This window comes from Leptidea sinapis, chromosome 25 (assembly GCF_905404315.1).
Source record: "Leptidea sinapis chromosome 25, ilLepSina1.1, whole genome shotgun sequence".
NCBI lineage: Eukaryota > Metazoa > Arthropoda > Insecta > Lepidoptera > Pieridae > Leptidea > Leptidea sinapis.
Window position 1 is genome coordinate 3,944,950 of NC_066289.1, and position 15,697 is coordinate 3,960,646.

The 15,697-nt window shown below is 32.3% G+C and overlaps 2 protein-coding genes across 5 annotated transcripts in view; one reads left to right on the forward strand and one right to left on the reverse strand.

Moving 5' to 3' along the window:
- Window positions 1-9,129, reverse strand: part of LOC126972050 (sodium-dependent transporter bedraggled) — a 46,488-nt gene extending 37,359 nt beyond the window's left edge. Inside the window, exons 1-5 of one of the 2 annotated variants that reach the window (XM_050818623.1) lie at window positions 8,818-9,129; window positions 6,494-7,580; window positions 5,910-6,040; window positions 5,168-5,449; window positions 2,776-2,966 (exon numbers count right to left, since the gene is read on the reverse strand). In XM_050818623.1, coding sequence (XP_050674580.1) covers window positions 2,776-2,966; window positions 5,168-5,449; window positions 5,910-6,040; window positions 6,494-7,533 — 1,644 coding nt within the window. In that variant the 5' untranslated portion in view covers window positions 7,534-7,580; window positions 8,818-9,129. The remainder of the gene's footprint in view (window positions 1-2,775; window positions 2,967-5,167; window positions 5,450-5,909; window positions 6,041-6,493; window positions 7,581-8,817) is intronic. The other variant, XM_050818624.1, reaches the window with a different exon arrangement.
- Window positions 9,130-11,802: 2,673 nt separating this feature from the next.
- Window positions 11,803-14,584, forward strand: LOC126972087 (acetyl-CoA acetyltransferase, mitochondrial-like). Of its 3 annotated transcripts, none has more exons than XM_050818670.1 (3): window positions 11,803-11,826; window positions 12,582-12,767; window positions 12,977-14,584. In XM_050818670.1, exons 2-3 carry the CDS (start codon window positions 12,591-12,593, stop codon window positions 13,997-13,999), a joined length of 1,200 nt encoding a protein of 399 aa, XP_050674627.1. In that variant the 5' UTR covers window positions 11,803-11,826; window positions 12,582-12,590; the 3' UTR covers window positions 14,000-14,584. The 3 variants fall into 3 exon arrangements, with proteins under 3 accessions (XP_050674627.1, XP_050674625.1, XP_050674626.1); XM_050818668.1 differs by lacking the exon at window positions 11,803-11,826 and adding an exon at window positions 11,984-12,181; XM_050818669.1 differs by lacking the exon at window positions 11,803-11,826 and adding an exon at window positions 12,289-12,421.
- The last annotated feature ends 1,113 nt before the right edge of the window (window positions 14,585-15,697 follow it).

Sequence of the window (15,697 nt, forward strand, 5' to 3'; positions counted from 1 at the left end):
CTATAATCTTTAACACTAATAGAGTATGCTAAAATACTCTTTTTTACACAATCTTTACTATACTAGTGCCCGTCATGTATTGTATATGTAGTCATGTATTCAAATTCATTATCATAACCAAAAATGTCGATTATTTACTGTTAGTATGTTTGTATCCCAAGCCATATTCGGATGTTTCTGTTATGTCAATGTCATGTACAAAAAAGAATACCTTTAAAAAATTTTTTTTTTTTTGGTAGTCCGTTCTCTTTATCTACCTCTTTTGAAATAAGGTATACTTTATTTCTTCCAATAAAAGCAAAAGCACTAGCCTACTGCCAACCAATCCAATGATATATTTTATAACAAGAAAGATATATATAGAGCCCTTTAATTAAGGGAATTATTGATCAAACATGGTGTCGTTGTGTATCAGATTAAAACTGGTGTCAAAAAGTCACTAAGTGGTTGGCAACCCTAGCCTACTGCGAACTAATCCAATGATATTTTAAAAAAAGAAGAATATATAATATAGTCCTTTAATAAAGGGAATTGATCAAACATGGTGTCGTTGTGTATCAGATTAAAACAGGAGTCAAATAGTCACTAAGTGGTCTGGTGTCACTAAGTGTTTTTTAACAAATCTCTCTAAAATACGAAGCCATAACTTCGCCGGACAAAAATGTTATAATGAATAAAGGACATACATGAGTGATTTTGCTATTTCCTTTAAATTAAAATTAAATATTATTCCCTACATTTATAATTACAATAAAAAGGGTATAAACAAATATGTTTTATTAAATCTAAATAATTAATTCCGCATTAGAATATTCTGTAAATAGTGTGTATTTTGATAAAATACGTAGATAAAAATAAATTACATTAAAATATCTTCGGCAAAGAAGCAGATTATTCGATTCGAATTTCGAGAAGGCTCATGAGTATACTCAGTGACTGTGACCAAATTATTTTCGGACGCCACTTCTGAAACTAAATGTATTGACTTCTAGTAGTTAGTATGCCTAATAATAATATAGCATTATTTTTTTATACATTTGCCCATTCAGTTCAGAATTTACTTAGTAGGTATTACCAAGGTAAGTTGCAGGTACCTATCCTATTTTTCATGGAAGTAATAACAATGTAATAATATGTATTCTGTGATAAAAACACAATATACAAAAAAATATGAAGTATTGGTAGGCCACACGAATCACTCTACCATCAGCTAATATTATTCAATTTTGTCAAAAATAGATAAAAACATATCCCAAATTCGTGAAATTTTTTTAACCAAATTTTGATTGACAGGTTTAATTATTTTAAGGATGTATTACAAATATTATATTGTAATATCCGGACAACCGAGCCTTGCTCGGATTTTTAAGAAGGTACAAACTTGAATTTAAAAAAAAACTAATAGGACATCTGGATTCGAACCGGGGTCTTCTGCTTTCCGGATCACCCAATGTCCCATCTGAGCTATAATAGTCTTGTATATAGTGGCGAAATTTACCTTTGTATTCTAATGTTATTGTAGCTGTTTCTCATTGAAACCTAGCTAGATCGATTTATCACCCCCGAAATCCCCTGCATACTTAATTTTATGAAAATCGTTGGAGCCGTTTCCGAGATTCAGATTATATATATACAAGAATTGCTCGTTTAAAGATATAAGATTGTTTATATACTCTTAATAATTAGGCTAGTTTCATGAAAGCGCATCGCGATACAATGTAAAACGAAAGGCTATTATCCTTCGGTGATGAATTCGATGACTTTCATTCATTAATGAAAGATTTGACAGTTGAGTGCACAGATTTATAAGCGAATGTAGAAGTGTTGCCGAATGTCGAGCCACGGCAACATCCCAGTATCGGGAAAGATTTTCGAGAGTCAAGCGCTCGAATTCACATATTTAAACGATATAAATGCCCCCGCCGACATTATAATTACTTTATAGCGATATCTCTATACAATATTAAGCTATGGGATTTTTTAAAAGAGCGTCAAAAAGAACTCTGAAGAGTTCCTTAAGAAGTTTCTTCTCTCTAAGAGTGTCATTTGTTTCCGATGAAGGTAGTTTTCAAATTGACGTTTGTAAATAATTCTGAAAATAAATGACTTTAATACAACTCAATATTCTCTTTTAATACATGAGTTGTAATAAATAAGAAATCGTGAAAACACTAGTGGGAGGCTCGTTCGCACAGGATGCCGGCTCGATTATGGGTACCACAACTGCGCCAATTTCTGCCGTGAAGCAGTAATGTGTAAACATTACTGTGTTTCGGTCTGAAGGGCGCCGTAGCTAGTGAAATTACTGGGCAAATGAGACTTAACATCTTATGTCTTAAGGTGACGACGCAGTTGTAGTGCCGCTCAGAATTTTTGGGGATTTTCAAGAATCCTGAGCGGCACTGCATTGTAATGGGCAGGACGTATCAAGTACCATCAGCTGAACGTCCTGCTCGTCTCGTCCCTTATTTTCATTGAAAAAATTATATAACACTGCATAAAATAATTTCGTTCATGGCAGAGTTGATCAACATCAAACAATCTCTACTATTATTATTTCTAAAGATCATATTAGATAATTTAGAAAACTTCAAAGATACACATACATTATGTTTTACAACATAAAAGAATAACTGAATATCAGAGCTTTTCATAACAAAAACATCCGCTATTGTATTTCATATCAATCGGATATATACACGAATATGGATCAGATATTATGCTAAAATGAACGCAGTTCTTACAAATGCAAATTCGTATATATTTCTAACTCACCTTTCCATACGACCTTAGACCCTTGCTCAGGGACACAAACACAATCATCCACACAACAGCCAAGTTGAATGCCACTTGGAACTTGATTGTACCGAAGTTGTTTGTACTCAGGTTTCTCTGCAGCACTTCCCCGTGGAAGTACTGGGGCACTGTCTCTTGGATTCTGTTTGTAGTGTTTCTTATTGCTGAATCTGTGGAATAGAGCTCTTCTTTTTTTTATGGAAGAGAGGACAAACGCCCACATTCTTTTGCAACACCAGAGGATTCACAAGAGCGTTGCCGGCCCTTTAAAAAAGTATACGCGCTTTTTTTTAAGGCACCCATGTCGTATCGTCCTGTAAACACCGCACAAGGAAGCTCATTCCACAGCTTGTTCATACGTGGAAGATAGTTCCTTCTTCGATTCTATCGTGCGGTAAAGTTAATCTTTTAGGGATGGGGTGTATCGATTAAAAACGGCCGGTGCGATAGCTTTACCCATTAGCAAAACGTGGATATGCGCAGTTTTAAAGAAAATTATGCTTTTATAATGATACAGATACAAGTAGGTCGAAATTAGTCTGCATTAAATCTCTTTTGCTAATTAATTGAAAGATATAAGAGTGCTAATGAATTTAATTAATATATATTATACATATATTTTGTATTAGAGTTTTTCATGAAGTCCGCAGTTTTTAGTAAAAAATTCGATATCTATTTTAATGTTAATTACCGGTCTTTAATGTCCCTGTTTTGGTCAAAGTGTCGATAAATAAATATAGGGCAGTATTATTAGGCCCCGGTACGGACCATGGTCAGTGATGTCAATAAAACACTTAGTAAAGGATTAAAACGCGTGTAATTGCAACTTTGTTTTTACATTAGATTTTTGCGTAAAAGTTACATAGTCCCCCTAAAAACGATATCTGGAAAGGTCTTGAAACGTCAAGTTAATTAAAATAATAATAAAAAATTCTCTTTCACGCAAATATCTAATGTAAAACAAAGTAATATTTGCACGCGTTTTAATTCTTTAAAAAGTGTTTTATTTCAATTACTTTATTTGATGATTTTATTAAGCCAATGTTTGTATATTATATACTTTTTTGAGATCTGAGAGAATTGTTACAATTAGAAGTAGAATATAATCTATGATTTGAAGCTGTATGATTAGTCTTAGATCCGTCGTGTATCTTTTATAATGACTTAATAAATAAAATCAATTACAAAACAAAAATCATAAATATTTAAAACAATAATTCCGATGACGAACAATAATATACGAGCATTACTTCAAGGTGCAGACACGTCACGACGAAACTATTTTAAATTTTAATTACTACAATTTTTAAAAAATTTAATTAATTATTTAACTAACATAACTTGTTCTATTACGAACAATGAGCTTCTAAAAGTAAAGTGATTACGATTATAGACTTTAATAAGGCTATGTTTTATTTAAATTTCATACGATGAGAAGTGAACGCTTAAAAACCTTTTCTACGCCCATTAGCAATTCAATGAAAATAATTATCGATTGAATAATATATAATTACACGAGAATAGTGCAATAAATGAATTAAACAATCAGTTGAACAGATAAAAAAAACATTAGCTGCTATTGTCTTAGCACGTCTAATTTCTAAGTGAATAATCTATTATGTCTTAAATATTCATGGTTAGAGTAACTTAGATGTTTTTACATGGCATGAATTTGATTGAAAGGAAATTACTATAAAAGCAATTATATTGTTGAAGTAGCGAACACTGGCACGCGTGGCCTATTTTTGTTTAGTTACAAGGTTAGCTTAAGAAAGAGACAGAGATATCGGCAATTCTATTTCCCCATTTAATAAGCACTTTGAGATTGTTGTTCGGGTTATATAATAATATATAAGTGATCACCGCCGCCTACACTCTCCTGATCACCCGAGGATTCACGACTTCGGTAGTTCACTTCAAACCACCACCTGCAACTATAGGCTATAATGTTCTATAACTACAGTCGCAAATTCGGCCTCACGGAGTACTGTTCTCACATCTGGATGGGCGCTCCCCATTACCAACATCTTACATATCCACTGAGTACTTCGCTCCGAGATGTTCAGGTTGAAACCAGCAGACAAATTAACACCACACACATCACTATGCGAAATTTCACCCGCATCATATTGACGACAACCGCGTTTGGGAGAAATTATTGCTGTGCACAGCCACATTGTACAATCAATTACCAGCTAGAGTTCCACATTAAAAGACGGCAACACAATATCTCTTGACCCCTGGTGTTGGGGATCTCAATGTGCGGTAGCATGTCATGCAATGACCATATCCAGTCATTATGTCTCTTACACATCAGCCCCCATTTTTATAAAAAAAAATACAATTTCAGCAATAGAAACTAAAAAATTACCTTCAAAACCGAATTCATGAGGTAGGGCCCATCTGTACTTATCGTCTGCAGTTATAAATGAATCTCTAAAGTAAACAAGTATCCATGACAGCCCAATTATGCTGTAGATTCCAATAAAAGCTTGTGATAGTAACAATGATATGCCAACTCCTTGGAATATGGGTGAGATTCTCCACATGTCTATTGGCCCTGATTCCAACACTTGTCCCAAACATAGGTGTAAGGTGAAAAGTGGTATTCCAGCAATCAATGAAAGAATGCTGAATTGGATGATGAAGCTTGCTGAAAGATAGGTACCTATTATTTATAACATACTAGATCGTAGGTACAGGTCCTTACATCTTACAGTAGTCATATGAAATAGGAGTACAAACTATCACATGGGTGGTAAGTGCATCTTTTTACATAGGTGTAATGACTACTGAAGGTACTCCATGTTGTATCATTCTGGTAAATAAGACAACACAAAAGAAAGTAAGTAACACATCAAAATGTCTTTAAGTAAACCTTTATAGTTTTTTGTGCCATATTGTATTATTATGTGGTAGTCAAAGAAGTATATATCAATATTCATTCTCTCTATGCCTGTCTAGATTAATTTAGACGTAATTTTAACTTTGTCATAACATAAAATTTTCAGGGTGCCACAAATATAAATGTATATGTATGACAGAGAAGGTATCTAGTTGGCAGCATAGTATGTTACGAATCATTATTTAAATAACTACTTGAATAAACATACCTCCAAAGTGAACGCTAAACATGGCAAACCTTGAAATATTAAATATTCCCACTGTACAACTGAAACATGCCAGCATTGCACTCATTCGGTGTGGCCAAACTCCACATGTAGTTTCTTCAATATCATCATTTCTATAATAAGTACACAATATTAGCTGCAAAATTCTAGTTATTTTTTGAGACCACATAGTCTTAAAGCATTAACTTACTAATTTAAACCACAACTTTTCTAAATGGTTGCACTTTTTAATTAATTTACAAGAATTTATTTATTAAAATGCTACATACTATGATAATTACTTTAGCAGGCAACTGACAATAAGATATAAACTCTTCGATTTTGCAAATTATGGAAATAGTATTATAGTATATTATTATAAATATATATATATATATATATATATATATATATATATATTATAGTATATTATTATAAATATATATATATATATATATTATAGTATATTATTATAAATATATATATATATATATATATATATATATATATATATATAATACACATTCCAAAACTAATGATAATGTACTAGTTTTTTGTTTAAATAAACAGTGAAAATTTGTGCATACCTATCATCTGTACCTATGAAAGGACTCTGATTTACTATTTGCGCACCAGCCAAAGATTCTGAAGAAGAACTTGATACACTAGTACTTCTTGCTGTACTACGGGCAGTATTTCGACTGGTCCAATCACCTCCAGTGATCTCACTATCCCCAGGTGATGGCAATGACAGTGTCCTATTCATTAATAATGTCCTTCGGCCAACTATTAAGGGCCCAGAAGCACTTTCTTGACTAAGATTTGCTGCAGTAACTTGTAACTGTATTGGGGCACTTGTAGGTCGAAGATTGACATGATGTTCCAAGAATAATATAACTGGCAGTGTTAAGGCCTCAGTTTGTGGTTCCTGTGCTGCCATTGCTGGAAGTATTATGGGATCCAATCTTCTCATGGAGCTTCGTAAGTTGTCATTTGTAGTGCTAGCTCTTTCTAATATTGGTACTGTTTGTTGTCTTTCACTGTTAGAAGATAGCTCAGCAAAACTCTTAGACCTACCTAGACTTGCTACCTGAGCTTTCACAGAGCTCCTGTGTACATTATTAGATTCTAATAATTGTGATGAGGGCAATAATTGTGATGCACATACAACTTGAGTATTATCATCATCAGAACTTGTAGATTGTGATTGGGCTAGTGACTCTCTCTCACCAAAACATTCTCTAATCTTACATATTAGATCATCTTCATCACTATCACATGATTTCTCTGTATCATCAAGACAAGCAAGCAGAGATTTGTCTAAAACTTCATCTAAGTCATTCAAAATGTCCATAAACTGGCAGAGTGCAGTAGCTTGAAATTCCTCATCATTGTCAGTAGACATATTATATGTAGTAAAGTTTGAATCTGATTTATAGCACTCTGGTATATTTTTCTGTAAATCTTCTTTCAAATCATCATCGTCAGATTGTCTATCTGTATCACTAGTTTGTGCACTCATATCATAGCTCTCAAAAGCACTACTTGAAGCATCACTATCAACGCCACTGCTTGGCACAATTTCCTTGGGCTCATACCAACCCTCATCCATATTGACTATATCCATTCTAATTGCTTCGTCTAAGTTATATCTTGCATGGTTTGTTGTGAACCCTGAAACAAATGCATAAATTTAAACATTCATAACATAGCATCAGGAATAAAGTTCCTTTTTTTTTAAATATAAACTATAAATTTACACACAATATTTAAGTCCTAAAAATCTATATAAACGAAACATTTCATATGTATTATTTGGACTATGATAGTTCAGATCTATAACAACACACCTTGCAAAGAAGTAAACAAGTCTTCCACTAATTGAACTAATTAACATGAAACACCATATTATAAAACAGAATCTAACACATTACTGTGAAACAATAGTAGAGAATTGTGTCTGTCTATACATACAACAAATAATTACAGAATTATTTCTACATGCACTATGACTTATTCAACATAAAGACTAAAAGAAAAGTAATATTTGTATCCCTAAATTATCAGAAATTCTTATGATTTCATTATGAAGAGATTAAGATAATAGAAAACTATGCATGTACATTTTACTTATTCCAAATTTCATACTTATTAGATTAAAAGCCATTACAGCTTATAATATTATAGGCAGAATACTTTTTTTTGTGTTAAAACTATGACATTGTAAATTCTTCAGACACAAGAGGAATAATTCAAAAAATAAATAATAATTCTGCTCAAGGTTTTGACATCAAAATAATTTGATTCAATTTAATGGATGAAAAGAGCTATACCAATTTGCCAAAAAATCACCAACATCTCCTTTTGGAATGTTTAGGGGAATGCTGTAGCACTATGATTACTAAATACCTTAAGCCGAAAATTTATTTGTAGGTATGTAATACCATTAACTGATGTAGTAATATTTAATATGAAAAAACTTATATTCAAGTAATTCAAGTGATAATAACCAAAGGGTTAGTTTAAAAAACTATGGTTAAGTTTAAATATATATAAATCTTTTGAGGTCACACAGCAAAAGAGGTTGATTAGTCACAACTATAACCTTCGAATTTCATGGTATCCAATATCCATATGGTTATTATTAATGCAATACATACAAACTGCATTGGAAAAAGTTTTTAAGCAATTTGTTATTATTGACATTCACTGTATATTAAACAGTATATAATATATCCTACTACTACTATTCAAATTAATATCAATGGATATAAATTATTAATATCAGGAATAAATAGTTTATTTTTCATGATTTTCTACAATGCCAATTTAACAAATAGACACGTCAATATCCTACGAAATAAACTTATCATTACTAGCTAAAGTAGCTTGTAGAGAAATGTATACATACCAGCTCCACAATTAGCAAATCTATATTATTATTAAATTCACTTGCATTGAGATATTCAAACTTTTATTTCAAACATTGTTCTCACACACAATCAATAGTCAGCGTACACTAAATAATTTTCATGATATAAAAAATACTTGTGATTATCTACACGAAGCAATCCATCAATAATTAATTAAAAAATTAAAAGATATTCTATTAAAATTCAATCTTCTAAAAACTCATCATCATCAGTCTTCAAGTACAAGTACGCTGTACGACACCAAAACTTTAGAGTACCTACTTAATTTAAATAAAAATTCACCCACTTATTTTGCTTTACGACTGGGATGCCGAACTTTTGACATTTATAAAAGTCAAATGAACTTTCAATGTTGTTCAATGAAGTTTTAAATTTGGTCTTGCATTCTAGAAATTAACCAAGTATAAAATTTAAACTGGTTGGTTTTTTTTGATTGGTTGGGTGATTATTAAATAATAATTGTTAAATAATTATCACCCAACCAATGCAAGCCATAAATTATTAAATTCAATTCACTGAGATTATTATATAACAATAACAATTTATTATTAGTGCAAGGCGCATGAACTTCAAAAGTAACTTCAATAATAATATAATTTAAAATTGGGCTGGTTGGCTGGCTTTAAAAAACAAAGTTGCGTGTGACTATAGCGTCTTGAAAGACGATCTATTATAATAGATAAATTATCAAAATACTTTGAGTTAGCTCACGAGGTTTGCGACGTGTGGCATGATGCAATAATACCACCAGGTCGTTTCCATTTACGACTTACTAGACTATTATGGTCTAATACCGATGAAATATATTGCTTAAACCAGCCTCTTTACTTATAACTCAGGAGAAAATCAGGAGGTACCTATTTTGGTTTTATAAATTTTTAAGCTATTGCGTAGCTTCTATCGCGGACTTTGAGCGTGGAGACCGAATCCAGAAATTCCGTAACGAAAATAACCTAACACCCCACTTACTACATATATTTCGCCTACTACTATATATATTTCGCCATGACAACCATGTGGAACAGCGGATATCACGCACGCTTTTTGTTTAGAAGGTCCCAGGTTCGAGCCTGGGGTACGGCTTGATTTTTTTTAATTTCTTTATTTTTTTTATCACGTTTTTTTTAATTTTTATTATTATTTACATTTCTCCGAAAAATTGGACGAGGTAGAGCATTTTATTCATCGCACTTTACTGTAGTACACTGAAGAAGGGTCGAAAATACTTGGTACAAATGGTAATAAATTTCCACTTATTTTGGCTGGCGATTTCAACATCAACTTCGCTGATAAAAAATCAGAGCGGCTGACAACTTTTCTTTCGAAAATATTGAATTTGAAAATGAATAATGATCCACAAGAATCCACAACAAAATATGGCACCACCATTGACGCGGTATTTTCCAGATATTTAGAAGACATCAAGAAACTTATGTTTCTTATTTCAGTTACCATAAAACTATAGTTTCAATGATAAATATTCCTGAATAACCTACATGTATTGTAAGATAATAAAAATATTTTGAACAATTTTAACTTCTCATTTATTTAATATAAGAAAAAAAATTGTTTTGTTATCGATCACCACGCTCAAAAAGTGTAACTTGAATTAATATCAAAGAGAAAAAACAAAGAAAATAAAAAACTGCATAAATTAAATAAATAAATAATTATAATTGCATAAATTGATAAAAAATGCTAGGCAATAGCTTTACCGCGGCACTCCCCGAGTGCCACACGTCTTTTTTATATAATTTTTTGATCTAATTATAGAATATTTCATGTAATGCAATCAAAACTAAACAATAAGATCTTAAACCTCTAAATGACGCCCGTAAATAAAAGTAATTGAAGAAGGATTATTGCTATAGACAAGATTCCGATTCCGATGTTTGCCGACAGCTAAAGCTGCAGTTGAATGGCAAAACAAATTATTTTCGAATTGCAGACGACAGCACTGGTGATGCCGTATACATGGGTCATACAGGTCTCTTTCGGGAAATCGTCGACCAGTGCCGGGATAAACTTGTGTCTTCTATCGAGTCCTCTCTTGAGAAGGTCGCGGAATGGGGTAAAATAAACCTTGTCAAATTTAACCCCCAGAAGACTAAAGTTTGCGCGTTTACCACAAAAATACCCCATTTGTCTAAGAGCACCACAGAGAAGGAAAGCGAATCTATCGAGACTATGAGTCTGTGACCGATATAGATTGAAAAAATTGCCAACTTCAATCTTCAGCCGGGTCCACATACAACGAATACGGATAATAAAAGCGTGTGACGCAAATGTAAAAGAGATAAAGATATTTCGTTTACCGTTTTTCCAAAGAGGATATAAATACTAGATAGTGAGAGGCGGGACTGCCGAAGTAAAAAATGAAATTTAGTTTATGAAACGTGCAGTGATTTGACATAACTTTGAAATAGTAGGTAGGTACCTAGTAATTACAGTATCACGATTGGCGATGAAGTATAATCCGGCTAAGTTTGAAAGCGAACAGTTGCTTAAAACGTAGTGCATTTCGGCTATCTCCTTTTTTACAAGCTTAAATCCGTCATCTGTCTATCTAGCAATGACTGGATGTTTCATACAGTCGAGTGAATCGCTTTTTTCAAGAGTTTCGCTAGGCTGCGTTTTTCTTTGTATGCACAGAGTACATTATATAATATAGGTATTTGTATGTTTATTGTGCCTCCAACGAAGGCTTCGTAAATGGTTGTTAGCAAATAATCCAAACTGTAGAGAAAAATACGAAGAGACTTCGTGGAAGTTACTTTCGCAATTTGACAATAAAAGAATAATATTTACTCTTACGATTTTAATCATGATAAATTGGAAAGATTTTTTATGAATTAAGTATTAATTTATTCTACACACTATTATTAGCACAAATAATAATTATTGTGCACCTCTCACTCGTGAGGCTGTTATCAATTAGCTATCATTGTTTTTAATTTACATCCGTGCTTATAATTTACATTTTAAAGGTACATAGGTTAAATTCCATAGTTAAATTCACTTCAGTGAATTGAACTCTATCCTTATTATAATAGAGTCGAAATTGCAAACACATGTTCTATTACCAGCTATCTTATCAAAACTTGGATACATATATTAATAAATATTACATATATAACATTCCTTAATTTATAATTACTTTTTGCTTCGTATTGCCGTTTAACAGTAATCGTTGGTAGTTTAGTAAAGTTTTTCGATTATAGTTTCTTCTTTCTTGGTTTCTAATTTATGAAATCTACACACGAAAGTTAAACCGTATTAGAATATTAAAGTTAAATTATAAAAGGATTTAAAATGTTGCAAATCAAAATGCGTTCATATAAGGTGTGTTTTTACTTTTTAACTGCTAACTTTTTGAGCCAACTTTTTTAGTGTCGTAACTGTGTTTAATAATCATGTTGTAATCAATCTTCTATTCACAATTTTTTATATGATTTAGTACACCGTAAACGAACGGTAACTAGCATCTAGGTACCAAAACCACGCACCAATGTTTCGGGAACGGGAAATCGGAAAAAAATAATATATTATTTAGTCGTGTATTAGCTAGCACGTCGATAGGAGGTTGTGTGTTATGCGAATTTTGTATTAGTGTTAAAATTTCAATTTAAAATAATTTGGACTGAGTACATAATATATACTCAGTACTGACTTTTCGTACTGTAAGAATAATAATTTTATTGAATGTGCGAGTTTTCATTTATGAACTCTATTTTCTTCTCAGAAATTGTTGATGATGGCGTATTCTACGAAAGTTTCTTTAAATGAAGTTGTGATTGCATCAGCTGTGAGGACTCCTATGGGATCATTCAGGGGAACTTTAGCTGGTGTTTCGGCTACAGAATTAGGTGCGGTTGCGGTCAAGGCAGCTATCGAAAGAGCCGGAATTCCAAAAGAAGAAGTTAAAGAGGTTAATTTGTTTTACCTACTTTCTAATTTACAGTTACATATATTGGAGTTGAGTATAAAACAAATAGTAGCCTCTTTTTATCATTGTTTATCAAATATTCTAGATAAGATAGAATAGATGGAAATGGATCCCAAAAATATAGTAAATTTTATCTAAAACATTTTAATAATTTAGTACTGCATAATAAATACTTAAATCCATTATTTTAGGTTTACCTAGGCAATGTCTGTTCTGCATATCTAGGACAAGCTCCTGCAAGGCAAGCAGTTATATTTGCTGGTCTACCAAAGAGCACAATATGTACCACTGTAAACAAAGTTTGTGCTTCTGGCATGAAATCTGTTATGCTTGCAGCTCAAGGCTTACAAACTGGTGCACAAGATGTTATACTTGCTGGGGGAATGGAGTCAATGTCTAATGTACCTTTCTATTTAAAGAGAGGAGAAACTTCCTATGGAGGAATGCAGTTAGTTGATGGCATTGTCTTTGATGGTCTTACTGATGTATATAATAAGTTCCACATGGGAAATTGTGCTGAAAACACTGCAAAGAAATTAGACATTACAAGGGAACAACAAGATGAATATGCAATGAACAGTTATAAGAGAAGTGCTGCAGCATATGAAGCTAAAGCTTTTACCGATGAGCTTGTGCCAGTGTCTGTGCCGCAGAAAAGAGGTGCACCTCCAGTTCAATTTTCTGAAGACGAAGAATATAAGAGGGTGAACTTTGATAAATTTAATAAACTAGCCACAGTATTCCAAAAGGAAAATGGGACAGTAACTGCTGGAAATGCGTCAACATTGAATGATGGGGCGGCTGCTTTAGTGTTAATGACAGCGGAAGCTGCACAAAGGTTGAATGTGAAGCCTCTTGCTAGAGTTGTTGGTTTTGCTGATGGTGAATGTGATCCTATTGATTTTCCAATTGCCCCTGCAGTAGCAATACCTAAGTTATTAGAAAAAACTGGTGTGAATAAAGATGATGTTGCTCTTTGGGAAATTAATGAAGCTTTCAGTGTAGTTGCTGTTGCAAACCAGAAATTATTAGGACTTGACCCCACTAAAATTAATGTACACGGAGGAGCAGTGAGTCTGGGTCACCCAATTGGAATGTCTGGTGCAAGAATTGTTGTTCATTTATGTCATGCCTTGAAGAAAGGAGAAAAAGGTGTCGCCTCCATATGTAATGGTGGGGGAGGAGCATCTTCTATCATGATTGAAAAATTGTAAGTGATTTTTGTGATAAGTGTGAATCCAAGTTAAGGTTATGGAGTAAAGATAAGAAAAACATGAATGATATTAGTATAAATGAATTTATTTTTGTATCAGTTATTGTTAATAATTAGAGGTAGGTATGATCGGTTAAGGTATTATTATAAGCCTATAATCAACAACAATTTGTTATACATAATATGATAATATTATGTGCTATGGGAATTACTAAATTTATAAAAAAAAAACTATTTATAGTGAATCCTGATAAGTGCCTTCATATTTAAAAAAAATCAGAATTGTAAATTTCAGCTTTAATACAGACATTTATTATTTTATTTCATAATAATATACATATTTTTTGCTAACTTTCTACATCATTAGCTATAAAAAGCTCATATTTCAAAAAGAAAAAGATTATTTCTCTACTAAATACTTTGAAAAATGCATATAATGCTAGTTTGGGCAAGTGCACAATCAAATGTTATAAATTATTAACTAATATAGTTTATAAGTGTATTTATTTGTTACTGCAACTCTTGTTTTATATGTTTGTGTTATTATTATTGCATGGTGCTTTATATTAAATCAATTTATTTATTACTGTGCTGTTTTTATTACACCTATATTATTATTTTCAGGCCAGAAGCTGTTGAAGGACTGCCAGTATTAACTTTTTACACTAAAAATCCTTGCCCTTTATGTGATATAGTATTGGAGGAGTTAAAGCCTTTCATGAATAGAATTAGCATACAAAAAGTAGATATTACGGATAAAAGTAATTTGCGTTGGCTCAGGTTATACAGATATGACATACCTGTATTATTTTTAAATGGCAGGTTTCTATGTATGCATAAGCTTAATATTGATATATTAGAAATGAGATTACAGCAGATTGAAAATGAACGAGAATGATGTATACCTACCTCATCATGATAAATGTAATTTAGATAATTATTTGCAGTTAAGTAAAGCTGCAGTGTTTGTTTGTTTGTTTGTTTGTTTCAACGCGCTAATCTCTGGTACTACTGGTCCGATTTGAATGATTCTTTCAGTGTTGGGTAGTCCATTTATCGAGGAAGGCTATATGCTGTGTTCTTTTTTTTTCAAAATTAGGGATCCGTAATAAAATTGCTATTTTGTAACACAAGGTGTAAAATCGAAAACCTATTTTTGCGTGCGCTGCAAAAACTTGACAATAGAACAAAATGATGTACAGGCTATAATATAGGCAATATTTTATTACTTATAAAACTATCGCGTGAATTATACTTTATATGGCAAAACAACGTTTGCCGGGTCAGCTAGTATGAAATAAGGCCTATTGAAACATGTGGTATTTGCTGCCACTGTGTTTAGAGGTATACCGCGCGGGCTTCTCTTAGGTATTATATATAGCTTGTAATTGGCATTTAGAATTATGTTTACTTGACCGATTTGTAAATGTTGCTGTAAGCTCCCCAAATAAAATAAAAAATAAGTATTTAGCATTTCGTAGGTAATACAGTTACCTAGTAGTAGATAATGTTATAAGTAATTATTTTATGTCCTAAATAATATAAATGAACAAACTATGTACTTGTTAGGTCTTCTTCTAGTTTCGCGGCTAGAGCGACCTGAGCGGTATTCACTGCCACTGGGTAGAAGTGCTAGGGCGGAATAGTTCGGCGTTGTCTGTTGATGTCATGAATCGAAATTCTTTTCTTTGCTGGTGTG